This window comes from Callithrix jacchus, chromosome 12, assembly GCF_049354715.1.
Source record: "Callithrix jacchus isolate 240 chromosome 12, calJac240_pri, whole genome shotgun sequence".
NCBI classification, from domain to species: domain Eukaryota; kingdom Metazoa; phylum Chordata; class Mammalia; order Primates; family Cebidae; genus Callithrix; species Callithrix jacchus.
The window spans coordinates 96055064-96070662 of NC_133513.1; the positions used below are offsets into that span (position 1 = coordinate 96055064).

General features: G+C 47.4%; 1 protein-coding gene across 6 annotated transcripts in view; it reads left to right on the plus strand.

Annotated features, from left to right (window-relative positions):
* Nucleotides 1-15395, plus strand: part of CNNM2 (cyclin and CBS domain divalent metal cation transport mediator 2) — a 160961-nt gene extending 145566 nt beyond the window's left edge. For 2 of the 6 annotated variants that reach the window (XR_013525107.1, XM_002807462.6), the window contains 3 exons: nucleotides 790-855; nucleotides 4950-5134; nucleotides 5854-6813. Coding sequence is in view for 3 of the 6 variants with exons in the window: in XM_002807462.6 (XP_002807508.2) it covers nucleotides 790-855; nucleotides 4950-5134; nucleotides 5854-6063 (461 nt within the window). In the remaining 3 variants the exon portion in view is untranslated. Of the gene's footprint in view, nucleotides 1-789; nucleotides 856-4949; nucleotides 5135-5853; nucleotides 6814-12191 lie in introns of those variants that run through there. The other 4 variants (XR_013525108.1, XM_035268949.3, XM_035268947.3 and 1 more) reach the window with 3 other exon arrangements.
* The last annotated feature ends 204 nt before the right edge of the window (nucleotides 15396-15599 follow it).

Consider the following 15599-nt stretch of genomic DNA (forward strand, 5'->3'; position numbering starts at 1 on the left):
TGGGGGGATTTCATTAATCGCATCTTATCTATTCCAAAGCCTAGTATTTTACTTTACAACTAAGATTTGGGGTTTTGTATGTTTATTGAGAGGCGCAGTTAGTACAGGCATCTCAAGATGCAGTTTCTGTTTATTGATGTTCTGCCTGCCCCAGAGGTGTGATTCCTGCTCAACAGTACATGTTCTGAGACTTTTCGATCTGATGGGGGCTGCAGCCCCCAAGTAAGCGGCGATGAGGATGACTCTGGTCTGCATTCCCAGGAAATCCGTGTGTGCTCTTACTTACTTTCCTCTCTTTTGAGATTTGAAAGCATTCCTAAGCAATTCAGAGCTTTAGGTCAAAATTATACTGAGCTGAATTGCCGCAGATGGGGAGCTGTAAGCTGCGCAGTCAGTATTGGGGTGCAGGCACCAGCGGTTTGGGCTAGGCTCTGAAGGCAGTTGACTAACTGAGCTCCCCTTTTTGCCACTACTTGTGACTTAAACCCTTAAGAGTAGCACGATTCGAGCTATAAACCCCAATTGGTTATTAGTGGCTTAAGAGATTTCTTCGTTAGTAACAGGCTCATGGGTAGGATTTTGCCTGATCTTGGCCTCCGTGTGTTCCTCTTCCTGGAAAGCAGTGTGTGTTCTGTTTTATTTCTAGAATACTATACTGACCTGTGCATTTCTGCAACTGAATGCTCATATTGTATTGGTAGAATGAGTATCCCCTCCTGTCCCATGATTACAGAGATCTCTTTTCTTGCCTTTTGATGCGATCTCACCCTGTTTTTCTCCATTTTTCAGTTCCTTTGTCCCTGTCTCGTACCTTTGTTGTCAGCAGAACAGAGTTGTTAGCAGCAGGTTCTCCAGGTAATTCTGCATGCTTCCTTTCCGTAATTCTCCCGGTTGCCTCCCCTGCCCCCCATCATGCCTGGCTGGCTAGGTCTGCTTCCTTTACCTGGACAAGCTGTTTTCAGTGTCCCTTGGAGCGCTAAAGCTCTAAGGTTCCATAACTTTATAGTGAGCTCTCCAGGAAAACATAAGCCACGGCAGGTGGAGAGTCCAGAACGCCGCACAGTCACTGTGTACAGGAGACATGTGCCAGGAAACATGGAAGGGGGGACGGTTCTCACACAGGTTGTTAATGCTCCCTGCTCTTCCTACCCGCACGGCTGACCTTGAATTTTCAGGTCAGCAGTAGGGGGTGCTGTTCTTGGTTCTTACTCTGACCTCAGCAAGTTACAGTGTGTGGAGTTTGCAGAGGCCCTCAAGCCTTGAGGCCACTTTTATAGAGCACGTTTGCCGAAGGCCTGAGAACTGAACTCCTCTTGGTATGCAAGAAAAATCCCCATCCATGCAGGTGCACGGCATTCCCGTCTCCCGGCTTCTCATTCCCACATCCCTATGAGCAGAGCGCGAGCACTTCTGCTCCCCATCAGGCAGGTGGCCCGCTTCTCCCGCAGCCTGACTTTGTTTTGGAGTGAACACCGGGCACATTCCTACCCGGCTGCTGCTGACTGCCCTGCAGGAGAGGGCGGCCAGGCCTAGCTAACTCGTCCAGCCATTAACAAGAAGGGAAAAGGCTTAATCTGTCTTTAATTAAAATTGCTGGGATTTCCTAGTTGGTAACACAACTTTCCTATATTTATCTTGGGAGTTTTTTCCATAATCACTGTCATAAAACTTTGGCACATAATTTTGGCCACAAAACCTGACCTGAACTTGGGGTCAGCCACTTCGGTCTTCACTCTGCTTGGTGTGAGTCCTCGTCCGTCTCAGCACAAGTCAAGTGTTTGTGGACTAGGGCTGCCCCAGAATTGATGGGTGATGTCTGTAATGTGGATGTACAGACTGTATTACCTTCCAAATTTCAAACACCTCTGGCCCCCCAGGGCTTCAGATGAAGAATGTGGACCTTTAGTAGTAGTAGTAGTAGTAGTAGTAGTAGTAATAGTATTTGAAGTAAGATGGCATTTGAGGCTCTGAGCAGTGAGCTGAAGCTCGTGCCCTATGAGCTGTGGAAGGGGTCCTAGAAGGCAGGGCCTGCTCCTCCAGGGTGTGGTCATGGGGCCAGGCAGTAGGCTCCTGGCAGAGGAGTGGGTCCACTCAAACCAACAGAGGGCAGTGGGGTGAGAGGAAACGGACTGAGTCACCCTAAAATCCTCCTGAGGAGAAAACAGGAGACTCAGAAGTACTGCAGGAAGCCTCAGACAGGCAGAGGTCTGATCAGTGGCAAAGTACCTTGAAATGTTTTTATGGCCTTCAAGTGTTAACACATAGACACTGTTTCAAAGGTATCTGTAGAAATGGTGATGAGATTGGTGGCTGAAGCCCAGGGATACAGTGGGATCCTTTGTTTCAAACAACTGACTAATCTGTTACCCTGGGTGAAGTCATTGCATGTCCAAAGGCTGGGGGGGTGGAGAGCACATGGTAGCATGGTCTGGGAGGAAGCTGACAAGAAAGAATAGAAAATTCTAACTAGGCCCAGCGTGGTTGCTCACACCTCTAATCCTAGCACTTTGGGAGGCCGAGGTGGGTGAATCACCTGAGGTCAGGATTTTGAGACCAGCCGGACCAACATGGAGAAACCCCATCTCTACTAAAAAAAAAAATAGAAAATTAGACATGGTGGCACATGCCTGTAATTCCAGCTACTAGGGAGGCTGAGACTGAAGAATCACTTGAACCCAGGAGGCGGAGATTGCAGTGAGCTGAGATGGTGCCATTGCACTCCAGCCTGGGCAACAAGCGCAACTCCATCTCCAAAAAAGAAAGCTAACTAGGCTCACTTATGGGGTACCTACTCATGCCAGGTAACCTCTTTGTACATTATCTTATTTTTAATCCTTGTCAGGCCTTATAAGATGGGTACCAGGGCCAGGCACAGTGTTTCACGCCTGTAATCTCAGCACTTTGGGTGGCTGAGGTGGGTGGATTGCCTGAGGTCAGGAGTTCAAGACCAACCTGGTCAACACGGCAAAACCCTATGTCTACTAAAAATACAAAAACTAGCTAAGTGTTGTGGTACACGCCTGTAATCCCAGCTACTTGGGAGGCTGAGATAGGAGCATTGCTTGAACCTGGGAGGCAGAGGTTGCAATGAGGTGAGATTACATGGCTGCACTCCAGCCTGGGTGACGAAAGTGAGACTCTGTCTCAAAAAAAAAAAAAGGGGGTACCAGGTAATCATCCACATTTTACAGATAAGGAATCTGAACCTTAGCAAAAGTGGATCACCTATTCAAAGTTCCATTCTGCTAAATATAAAAGTCTGTTAAATTGTTAATTTGCCTTGCTCTCTTAGAAGTGGAAACAAGGAGAACTGCCACTCTGAATTTAATTTGTCTAACAGTGGAAAATTAGTTCATGACTTCACAATTGGAGGGAGAGTTAAGATGTAAAAATTTTAGGAGAAAGTGGCTGGGCATGGTCACTCATGTCCGTAATCCCAGCACTTTGGGAGGCTGAGGCAACCTGAGCTCAGAAGTTCAAGACCAGCCTGGGCAACACGGCAAAAACCCATTTCTACCAAAAATACAAAAATTAGCCAGGTGTGATGGCACATACCTGTAGTCCCAGCTACTAAGGAGGCTGAGGCAGGTGGATCCCCTGAGCCCAGGAGGTTGAGGCTACAGTGAGCCAAGATCAAGTTACTGCATTCCAGTCTGGGTGACAAAGTGAGACCCTATCTCAAAAAGAAAAAAAAAAAAAAAAATAGGAGTAAGTGAACTTGTCACCGAAGATTCTTGGAATACTTATGTTTTATTCTGGGTGTCCTGTTTTAAGACAGTGATGGGGTGAGATGAAGAACAGCTACAGGATTTATCCTGGAGAAGAGACTTAAGGGGACCATCACTCTCTTCATCTAGCTAAGGGCTATTTTGAATAGCAGAGGAAGAAAAGGCACTCACTAGAGCTTCACACAGAGGAAGTGAGACTGTCATTTGAAGTTAGGGAAGGCACGTTTTGATGGGTTTGATGACAAACTTTCCTAATAGCTGAGGGGCAGGTGCAGCCAAAAGCCAGCTCCTCTGGGGGGCATCTGTCAGGGAGACATTGCAAAGAGAAGCCAAGCCTCAGATGGGAGAATTGGTCCCCTCAAATCCTGTGATACGAGGTGATTCAAGACCTGGCCACGGTGGGCACGCAGTTCCTATCTGTGCAATAGAGTTGGTTAGAAAAGCAAAAAGTGAAAGAAGCCTTGGTGAGGGGGCGTTTTTTATGACATTTATATTAGAGGCGACAATGAACTCCCCAGAAGAGCAACAACACCGAGACTGGCATTCTTCCACTTTGTTTTAATAGAATTATGCTACGAAACCTGTCTGGAGACTCCATAGCACCCAAGATAACTTACTCAGACTCTTCAGGGCTTTGGTGTCTTCCGGCATTCTTGAATTCCTGAGACATCCTCGGGCTACCTGATGGGGGCTTTTACTGGGGTCAGAGACAAAACTAATAGGTTTAGCTGGAAGGTATGGTATAAGCAGACAAATATTTTGATCCGTTTACAACACATACCGAATTATGAATATTCTGAAGAGTCCCTTTTTTTACTTCCGGCAAAATGATGAAGTGCAGTCCTCTCGGGGCCTGTTTGGTATCAGGCAGCTTCTGCATGTCAGACCTTGGCCTGCCCTCGCCTGAGCATCTCACAGCACCTGGGAATGTTCCTCACACAGGCACATAGTGCAGGGTCTTTGCTGTTAGAGACTTGGGAGGATTGTGTCTGTCACATTCACAGGCCCAGGCAATTGAGATGGATATAGCCTGCTGGTACAGGGAAGCCAGCGAGTCCGCTGTGCATAGGAGACCCTCTGTGGCACACTGTGTGGCTGAGACATCTGGAAGAAGTTGGTTGGGCTTGTGTGGCATTGAGTCTTTTTTATTTTGGAAAATAAAGAGCTGTTTTTATTGGCCATATCTACTTAAATGGTTGGATTTTCCCCCTCTTTTTCCAGGTGAAAATAAATCCCCTCCTCGCCCATGTGGCTTGAATCATTCAGACTCTCTCAGTCGAAGCGACCGGATTGACGCTGTCACACCAACACTGGGGAGCAGCAATAACCAGCTCAATTCCTCGCTCCTCCAAGTCTACATCCCCGATTACTCGGTACGAGCGCTCTCGGATCTGCAGTTCGTTAAGGTGAGAGATGTGAGTGCCACGTGGCCGGGCCTGACAGTTAGATGTCAACTTCCCTGGAAAATTGTCTGTTTTGCTCCTGGCATTCCTTGGAGCTCTCCCTTTGTCACTTTGTGGGGGCCCTGCCTTCCATTCTCAACTACAAGCCCTGTTTTCCTCTGTTGTGCCCAAGCCTCAGGTTGAGAAAGACGTTGATCATCTTGGTTCTGTCCAGTGAGCTGCCAAATCAAATATGGCTCTTTCAGGAAATGGGAGCTGGAGATCCTGGAGAAAAGGACAGCCCCTTTTCAAAGAGCTCTCCTGGGCACGTGGCTCCGGTGGCTCCCTACCTGGCCTTGGGAAGGCTGAGGTCAGGAGACTCCAGAGGATTGCAGGGAAGGCTCCGCTTCAGTCTTCTACCTGGCAGTCAGGGTGTTCCTCTTGGTCTGAAATGAAGACGACTTTTGGAGAACAAGCCAGCCTTAGCTGGGGGAAACCAGTCTCTATTTTCTAGTCTCTAAAATTTTGAGATAATATTTGGAATTGGGTTCCATCAGTAAGAACTGACTTGTTCACCAAAGTCAATGTGAACTTTAAAAAGTGGCTCACTGCGCTCAAGTGTGATTTTCTCCTAGAGAAGCTGCCGTGGGCCTGTCGGGATTTAACATGTGATCTAATGTGGAGATAAAAGAACCTAAATAAGCATTATCTTGGTTTGTTTTCTGTGCGTCTTCTGGCCCCAGATCTCAAGACAGCAATACCAAAATGCCTTGATGGCATCCCGGATGGACAAAACCCCTCAGTCTTCAGACAGTGAAAACACTAAAATCGAATTGACTCTTACGGAGCTGCATGACGGGTTGCCAGATGAGACAGCCAACCTACTCAACGAACAGAACTGTGTGACACACAGTAAGGCCAACCACAGCCTGCACAGCGAAGGCGCCATCTAGGCTGCGCCGGCCTGCACCACCCACTCCCTAGGGCCCAGCCCCGTCTGCCCATGACTTCCACTGGTGTGAGCTTGTCCGCCATGCTGCATCCCGCAACATCCTGAGACCAAAGACCTGGTGCCCTTCCCAGGAGCTGCGGAGGAAGACGGAGAGGGGAGGAATGGAAAGGAGAGCGTGGAGTTGGCAGCTGGGGCATGGCGTTCAAGATTTTGGAGATGAACTGATTCCGCCCAAATAGAATCATGTTTATTTTTTCAGTGCTCCCTTTTATCATTATTCATGCTCCTCTGCCCTTGATTTGCATGAAGTTGAAAATTGTTGCGATTTATTTTTTCAAGAGATCATGTTTTTAAAAAGTGTCTTTTGCAGAGTTTTAAGTTGTTCTGTCTGAACTCTGCTGCAATCCCATGATGTGACCCTCATAGGCTGGACTTGCCCCTCAATGGCCTTCCTTGGCCCTCCCAGGGAGGGGCACCCTTCCTCTGTGCCCCAGTGGGTACCACTGTTGAACTTGCTGGCTCAATGAAGAAGACCATGTTACTGCAGAACCTGCCAAGTCTGTCATCACTGTGGGGCGTAGCCTGCCTCAGAGGGACCGCAGTCACCTCTCTGAGCTCAGTGGGGTTTTGAGAATTTAATGTTTAACTGTACCCCTTTCCCTCAGGAAGATTTAACATTTGCTTGGGAATATGATTTTGCTCCCACCCTAAGGAATTTTTATCACCAAAATGAATGTTAATGAATTTAAAACCCATGGTTTATCATTGGCAAGAGGCAAGCTGACTTCACCATATCATTCCAGCCTGGGGTCTCCCGGCCAGCCCTCCCCTTACCCAGCGCCCGAGCCCACAGAGTGTCGTCACCCACCTCCTTGGTCCTTGCTCTTGTTAACCCAAGATGCTGCTACACAGATGCCAAATGGAAATCTTCCACAGGGCTTTTCAGTAAATACGTGATGTGGAGCGCAAGCTCCTCCCCGTCCCACTAGGACACACATTATCAGAAAAGGAGTTGGACCTTCCAGCTGTCCTCTGTACCATGTGCTGAGAAGGCATTTCGAGACCCATGTTTTCAAAGGAGGGAACTTTGGGGATTGCCAGCCCCTGCTCCTCCTCCCAGGGAGCTAACTGTCCCTCTTCCCCTGTCCCTGAGCCCACGGGGCCCGGCATTGGCTGTGTCCCCTGCCTGAGGGCCACTGTCCCTCCCGCCTCAGATGTGGCCGACACCAGAGAGGCTGCCTGTAGAGCCAGGGTCAGTTTGGCCCCAAACAGGGATTCAGAAACCAAATGTGTGTTGTGGCCATTTTATGTGTGTCTCCGTCTTACTTTAATACCAAATTCATCGTGTAGTGAAGTGATGTCAGGAGGTATTTGAGTGACTGAATCCTGAACTAGAGCTTCTCTGTGTTCTGTTAGCCCAAGGCATGTGTGTGTGTTCTTGGCTATTCATACACTGAGATGAAACCATACTTGCCAGTGTTCACATAGGATTATCGGTGCCCGCCGCATCCATCACTAGGAAAGGGGACAGCGTTTTCTGTTTGGGCTCACTGTGAAGCGAGGCCTTGGGTAAGCAGCCGTTTTCTTCCTCCTCCAGGTAGGAAGTCCATCCAGCCCAGCCGGGCTCTGTGCGGTACAGGGAGTGTGGTTGAGGAGCCAGATGGCAGCAGGCGGGCTGGCTGCCTGGTGAGCAGTTTGTGCCTCAGTGTCGTGCATGCTCAGCTCAGTATTTCCTCTGCGATGTCAGTCCTGGAGGGTCTTTCTCAGAAGGTGTCATGTCCATAGTGGGGGAAGTACTGGTTTCACTTGATATAGAGAGTCATGGGGAACCCCGAGGGGTAGCCTGCTACTGGCACCCAACCTGCCCCCATCATGTAGCTTGACCTTAGAGGGAACCCCAGTCTAAGTACCTTTTTAAAAAAAAAAAAAAAATAGAACCATTCAGATTTAAAAGTCAGTTTCTTAAGATGCCTCTCACTGAGCACACCACCAGTGTGGAGTATATAAAGATGAGTGGTCCTTGCAACATAGTGAAGCCTGGCCCCAGGCCGGGTGAAGGTGTCTATCCCCTGCTTTGGGCGTGCGCAATGGTGGCCTTCCTTGAGCTGCGGGGAGCTGGGCCCCCGGCCTAGTCCAGCTTTTGTGGCCTCAGGACCCCCGCCCTATCAACCTACCTGGGCTGGTGTCTGCTTCTCCACACACAGTCGTCTCAGGGCTGCCTCGCTACTGGCAGGAGCCTCTGGAACCAGAGCTAGTGTGTTGGTGTTTTCAGAGCTCTGCTGTTCCTTTATAAATCCTAAATGACTGAGTCTGGGGAGAGGAGGGGGGATGCCAGTGGCTGCCTCTGTGACTCCAGGGAGAAGCAGACTTCTTACTCCTGTCTTACCTGCTCAGTGTGATGGCTTCTTGCAAATTATTCTCTTATAAAGAGCTTGGCAGGAGTGACTCATCAGTGGAGCTCCCAAAGGATGACATTTTAGCCTGTCAAGTTCGTATTCATTTTCTGTTACTCTCTACCTTCCCACTGTTTTATAACAGTAGGGAACCTAAAACAATTCCTGCCAGGTCCCTGAAGGAATGAAAGCCGACAGCTCCTTTGGGGAGAGCTTAGGACCCTTCAGACAGCACCCATGTCTGAGCGGCCAGATTCCTCTTCCAGGCCCCACTTTCTCTCGGGAAACTGACCCCTCGGAGAGTTGGAAGAGACACTGGGGTGTTGCCTCTCGGGCAGCAGGAGAATGACTTTGGCTTGGAAGGCCTCTGCCATTCATTTCTACAAAGCCAGTGGGTCCAGCAGAGAAAGACCATCCAAGAGCTGCAGTCTCGATGTCCACTGGCTGCTCTGTAGCCCCCTCTGCTGGACTGTCCTCCCACAGCTGCAACCTTTTCAAATATGGAAGGATGTGGGTGTCTGGATACTGATGGAGGCCTTGCCCTCCTATACGGGGGCTTCTGTGGGTGGGACAGGACCTCCCCTGCTCCTGAGCAGCCACTGGTACCCCATGGCTCCATTGGAGCTAAATTCCTAGCATCCAGGGAGTCCTGGGACATTCTGCCTTCACTCTGTAAATGAGGCCTTTTCTCCTGCTGTCTTGGAGTTTCCTTCCCTTCACTGCTTTGTCCTATATTCATCAGGCAAATTCAAAATCATACATTTAAACTCTTAGGAAAACAAAATCTTAAAACTGACACAGATATCGGGGTGCTAATCAACTAACTTAAATCTTGGTTCTTATATAATTTGAACTTGAAAGGATACCACACTGAATTCTGTTCTTTCCTCCCTCCTCACCTCACTTCCTGCAGGGAGCTCAATGCCCATGTGGAAGTGGTTGGCATCCCCAAGTGGGAGGGAGTGGGGCATCCTACCATATTCTAATGTGACTTCAAAGGACAGTGCAAATGTTGAATGCAGAGCTTCACTCTAATACGGAACAGTAACTGTGAGTATATTACCCGTGCTGTCCTCAGCACTGTACACAAAAGGACCAGCTTTTCCAAGTCTAGGAAAATAATGGTAGATACAAATAGAAATACATTTTCCCTAGGAAATGGAGCAACAGGAATTGGAGCTAAGCAGGGACCATGAACTTCTGCCCTGAAATCCTCTCTCCAGGTTGAGGAACAGCCCTGTGTAGGCCCTGGCTGATCAAGCCTGTGTCCTGGCTGGTAAAAACACAACCACCTCTATCATCATCTGAAGGCCAGCGGGGATCTGTAGCCATCCTTGCGTTGCCTAGGCCCAGGAAGGTGAGGTCTCCTGGGCAACCAGGATTGCCCCCATTGTTTCCCAGGGGTGACCCTAGACAGATGACTCACCTGGGTGGCCCAGGAAGGCACTCACCTTGTTCTCTGGGGCTCCAAGCAAGAGCAGGCCAGGGAGGGCTGGGTTTGTACACTACGCTGCATGACCCAGGCCCCCTGGTGGCATGGGAAAATCTCCCCTCTGCTGTTGAGCCCAGGTAGGGGCTTTTCTTTGCAAAGGGTTGAGGAACACAAGACTGAGCTGGCAGGTTAGGGTCCAGGAGGCCTCTGAGATACCATTGCTTACTTCCTGAGAAAACTGGCTCTTGTCCTGGGCCACGTAGTTCCATTCTGGGCTCCAGGCTAGTGGTGCTTCTGTCCATCAAGGGTATCTGGTGAATTGTATGTTAACCTGGAATTGGTAGGGATATAGGATGTTGAATAGCAAAGTGATTTGGGGATTCAACAATTTTATCAATTAGCAACTACTCAGTGGATTTTTATATCTCAGGGCCGTTTGCAAATCTTTAGCTTCTCATATTTCTTAGGTGTTCAAGTTGGTTAATAGGAGAGAGACATTCGCAGACTTCTAAGTTGAGGTTCATTTGCCTCCATTTGAGGGGTGAGTGGTGCACCAAGGCTGAGCTTGCTGCTGTTACTTAGCAAGGCTGTGACAGGCGAGCCTTCCTCCTCTAGCACTTGCAAGCTTTCTGTCTCAATCATGATTTGCTTGCTTGTTTCCCTTTTGCTACCTTCTTTCCCATGTGAAGATTCATATTCCAGAGTCCTCTGGTCAACCCTAAGGACGCGAAGAGGAGATGGCAGTGCACAGCAGCTGCAGAGTGGGGAGCAGCTTTCCTCCCGCCATCCTGGGCTGGGGGTCTTCTTTGCTTCTCAGACCACTGTGGTTGGCCCAGCTCAAGGAAGCTTTCTCTCTGTATGCTACAGCCACAGCCATCATCTCTACTAGAACTGTTTTAAATATCTTTTGATGGGAAATACCAGGTTGAACCTGAAGCAACATGGAAACAAAGGTTCTAGCTGCAAGAGAGTAAAGTTATAGGTGTTTGTATGCCAAGGTTTCTGTGTACACAGATCTAACACTGGAAGAAGGACTTGAGTACACAAGGTTTTCAGGTTTTCATACCCATTGGGACCATGAACAGATGAGAATGACTGGGAGTACTGTCTTGCTTTGCTTGGAAGGATACCTTCTGGCATGTGCCCACATCTGATCCACATGGATTCACTTTTAGGATTCAGTTCTTTGGGGGGCAGACGACTCTGCAGATTCACCCTGAAGAGAACTATCCAGTGGACCTGGTGGCGCTTGGGTACCTGCCCTTTTTATTGGAGGCTCAGGCGTCCAGAGCAGAGCGAAGTTGGAAAGAATGAGGTCTTAGGATTCTTATTTCCCAGAGAGCCCCAGCCTAGCTTCTGATTCATTACTTCTCAAGTCTGAAGTCTACTGTGAAGGTGAAGTTATCCATTTTTTCTTGTTTCTGGAGTCCTTTAAACCCACAAGAGTATATGCTTTATTTTATATTATTTATTATGTACATATGCCTGGTAGTACTTCATCTGTGACTAGGACAAAATCTATCTTGAAGCTTCCTCATCCATGGATCCTAGGGTTCTGCTATCCCTTAAAACAGGTGAAAGGGTAGTGTTTTTTGTTTTTGTAAAGAGGTTGCTGCTTTTATGTGGGCCCTAGCATCCCCAGCCCCTTTAGTTGGGCTCACCTGTATTCTTGAGGACCAGTGTTTTGGGTGAGGATGGAGGGTGAGGATGGAGGCAGGTCTCCTACCTTGTGGCAAGGCCTCTAAGTACCTCCATGAAATATTTCTGAGGTAGCTTCTTGGTGACAGGCTTTCTTCCCCTGTGTAGGACAGAGTCTAGCTGCGAGTCTATAGCCTCCTTCCTCTCAAAGCAGGTCAGTTGCCTGGCCCGACAAGGATAATGGTGTCTTCTGCTTACCTTGGACTGCAGAATCTATCTTTCTGGATAATGGAAGCTGCCTGCCCATCTGGGCTCTTAGTATGCCTTTTCTTGATTTTAAGGCCCAGTGCCAACATTGCCTTGGCCCTCAAGACCCTGCTTTGTGTCTCACTTTCATCCTTCTCAGCCTTTATTCACTGTATCATAGTGTACAGTTCATGCATTTGAGCAGTGAAGTTTTCTGAACACAGTATTCAGAGCTGTGTACATAAACCTAAATAAGCACAAATGACATGTATAGGATTAATGAGCTGACTGTCATAATGAATGCATTTTATAATTCAAATGATGCTGTAGATGTACAATCTCTCCTATTTATTTTGTACCAATTTATTTGTAAATTTTGTGATTGTTTTACAAGGTTTTTGTTATTTCTATTCTATTTAGATAAAAGATGTTCTGTTCACCCTTCTAGCAGACGTGTGTTCCCTCTTCCCCTTCATCTATGCAACACCAACCATGCCATTGTGTTCAGCCTGGCTGAACCAACTGCCCTGCCCACTCGCCTGGCTTTGCTGGTGGAAAAGCTGGGACTGGACCTCAGCATGGCAACATAGAAGAGCATATTCTTTGGACAGTGTGAAGTCTTAAAAGAAGTGAGTACTAGTTCTGTACCTCTAAGTCACAGCCTGGTACAGCCAGTCCTAGGGGGAAGGTGGTCTCCTTTGCAAGGACTGCAATCTGTCCTCCATCAGTTACTCTCTACATAAAAACATTCAGAGTATCCAGTCGAATTGTCCCATATATTGGCTGCTCAGTCACTAATAACACAGTGCAGCTGGGCTAAGCCAGTGGTATTTCCTAGGTAAGACCAAAGGCCTCATTCAGGCCTCTCAATTGGCTCTTGAAGATGAAGATGGCTTTATATTTCCTCCTCTGCTATGCTAAGTCTGGGAGGAGGGTCAGAGCATGCACAGATAGGTCACTCTCAAGTTAAAAACATCCAGCCTGAGTGTGGCAAGGCAGGTGCAGGTGCTCTTTGGGTTCAGTGGACATCCTGCATTCTCCAGTAATTGGTGTGGATGATACACGTTCTCTTCCATCACCACTTTGTCTTCTGTTCCTTCTTACTCTCCTCACTCACATGTGACCAGTCCCTGAAGAACTTAGGGTGGAGCTTCAGGGACCCTCTGTGATCCATTCCTAAGCCACATCTTTCTGGAAACTCTTTTTTCTCCACTCTTAGTCTCCATTGTACATTCCAAAAAGAATCGTGCTCTGAGAATTTAGCCTCTTACTGGTCCATTTATAGTCACTACTGAATTTATTTAACCATGGCATTTGCAGTCTGTTTTACTTACACTTGTCCTGTGGATGGAGACATTTCAGGGAAGAGCGGCTGACAGAATTGGCTTTGAGACACTCCCTGACCCAACTACCACTCCCACCTCCCCAGTCATCACCCGACTTCCTGAAAGTAGAATGAGGTGTATCTATAGTCCAGTTAAATGCCATCTTGGGAGCCTGCTTTCCTTAGAAGCAGGGCAGAAGTGGCAGCAGAGCTGGGGAAAGAAATCACTGTAGCACATTCACTCTCAGCCTGCTGCCTTGGCTAGTTTTTTTCCTGTTTTACTCACTTGGTCTCGATGAGCCCTTAGCTCAAATCAGGAAATGCTCCAAGGAAAATGGAGGCAATTTTTCCTGCTGTCAAGATGAGATTTGCCTAAACTTCCCCACCCCTGCATCCTCGGAGTGCAAACACATCTGTTAATTTCTTTTTTTTTTTTTTTTTTTTTGAGACAGAGTTTCGCTCTTGTTACCCAGGCTGGAGTGCAATGGCGCGATCTCGGCTCACCACAACCTCCACCTCCTGGGTTCAGGCAATTCTCCTGCCTCAGCGTCCTGAGTAGCTGGGATTACAGGCACGCACCACCATGCCCAGCTAATTTTTTGTATTTTTAGTAGAGACGGCATTTCACCATGTTGACCAGGATGATCTCGATCTCTTGACCTTGTGATCCACCCGCCTCGGCCTCCCAAAGTGCTGGGATTACAGGCATGAGCCACCATGCCTGGCACATCTGCTCATTTCTAAGCTTTATCCTGATGCACTCTGGGGTTTCTATTTCACAAAAATTGTGCTCCCTAGAGACGTTTTTTGACTCGGCACTTCTGAGGAAACAAATACTGATCAGAGGGTCTTGTAGACAAAGTGGTAAAAACTGACTTTCTTATAGCCTGGAGTTGATTTCTGGAAACTTATTTTATACTTTTTGAAGTTAATTTAATAAAGACATGATTCCTTATTACAGCCAAAAAGTTAAATTCTATTAGATGGCTAATAAACTTTTGCTTTCTTTGCATGGTAGTTGCGACATTTTCCCTCCAAGGGCCTCACATCTGTGCTCTTATTTGCAAGCAGTCCCAGGACAAAGGGATGGTTCTAGGGTTCTTTTCTCTTTCTGCGCCTTCTCCCCTAGTAGATGACTGTGAGGACCGAGGATGCACGTTTCTAGGAGGGGAATTAGTTGCCAGACTTCTCTAAAGTGCTTTTCCTGTCAGGGTATTAGTGACTGCAGCGTTCAAACAGTAGGACAACACATGACAGGAATTTTTAGATTGGGCCAGCTTTCCTACCGCAATTCTAAGTCACTGACTTGAGGTCAGTGGGTTCAAAAAATTCTGTTTCAAAATACACCCTTAAATCAAAGATTACCTCTGGTGAGAACACTCTCTTAGACTGGACACTGAATAAACATTTTTCAGAGTGGGGAAGGTTTGCTTGGCAAATCTTCTTTCCAAGTATCTCAAGAACTTGTGAGACGTGGAAGGACTATTGCTGTCTTTCCTGGGAAAAATGTGTACTCAGCTGCTTGGGCTCCAGTTTGTGTGGGAAGGTTTATCTCAGTCCAGACTCTTCAGGCCTGGTTTTTACCCCTGGCCAGACATGGCTTTGGGAAGAGAGACCAGAGCATTTAGGGACATATTTATACCTATTTTGTGTGAAGAAATAAAGGGAGCAGATTCAAAAGTCATCATTTTGTTTTAAATTGGAAAACGGATTCCTCAGTCTTACAGTAAACAGAGTAGGCAAGTTTGAGATGTAATGTTCTATGTTCAGTGGGGACTACTGTTTTGTGTTAAAGCTCTACAGAGAAACTTAACTACTGTATATATTTTATTTTTGAGATCACCTACCTTTGTTGGAATTAGTCAGACTGTGTGGCCTTGAAATGAATACACTGTGTCTGAGGACAGGGAAAAATGGTTAAGAAATCCAGGTTAAAGAACAGTAAAGCTTTTTACTCATTTTATAAACGAATGTCCTGCTGCCTGTTTAAAGGACTTGCTTTCTGCTCTGTCTAGATACCTAGCAGTGTGAGAACAGGGTGGCGTGCTGCGTTCCTGTCGGAGGTGTGTGCCGGGCAGTGTGGTTTCTGCTTTCTGGCTGCCTGGGCCTGTGGTCATCCCTGCTCCTTAGCAGTAGTGCATGTTTTTCTTCCGTCATCCTCAAGGCTGCTCTGGTAGAGATTTCATTCTCAGGGCCTCCCAAAAAGTTGTGTATCATTTGAAATTGTTCTATTTGAAGAAAACCATTAAGAAAAGCTGGATTCCCTGGCTACCAATAAAGATCATCAAGAGAAAAAAAAGTATTTGAGCCCTAAACTACGAAGCCAAGTGAGGAATTGGAGTGTTAACTGTGTGGCAATAGTTAGATCATAGTTACCATTTTTCCCACCATCAAAGAGATTAAATAGTTTCCATAACGTGGAATTTGGATGAGGTTCCTGCCCTAATACAGACTTAAATATGCAGTTGTTTGTCTCAGGCTATTTGTGGTGAATAAGCAGAGTA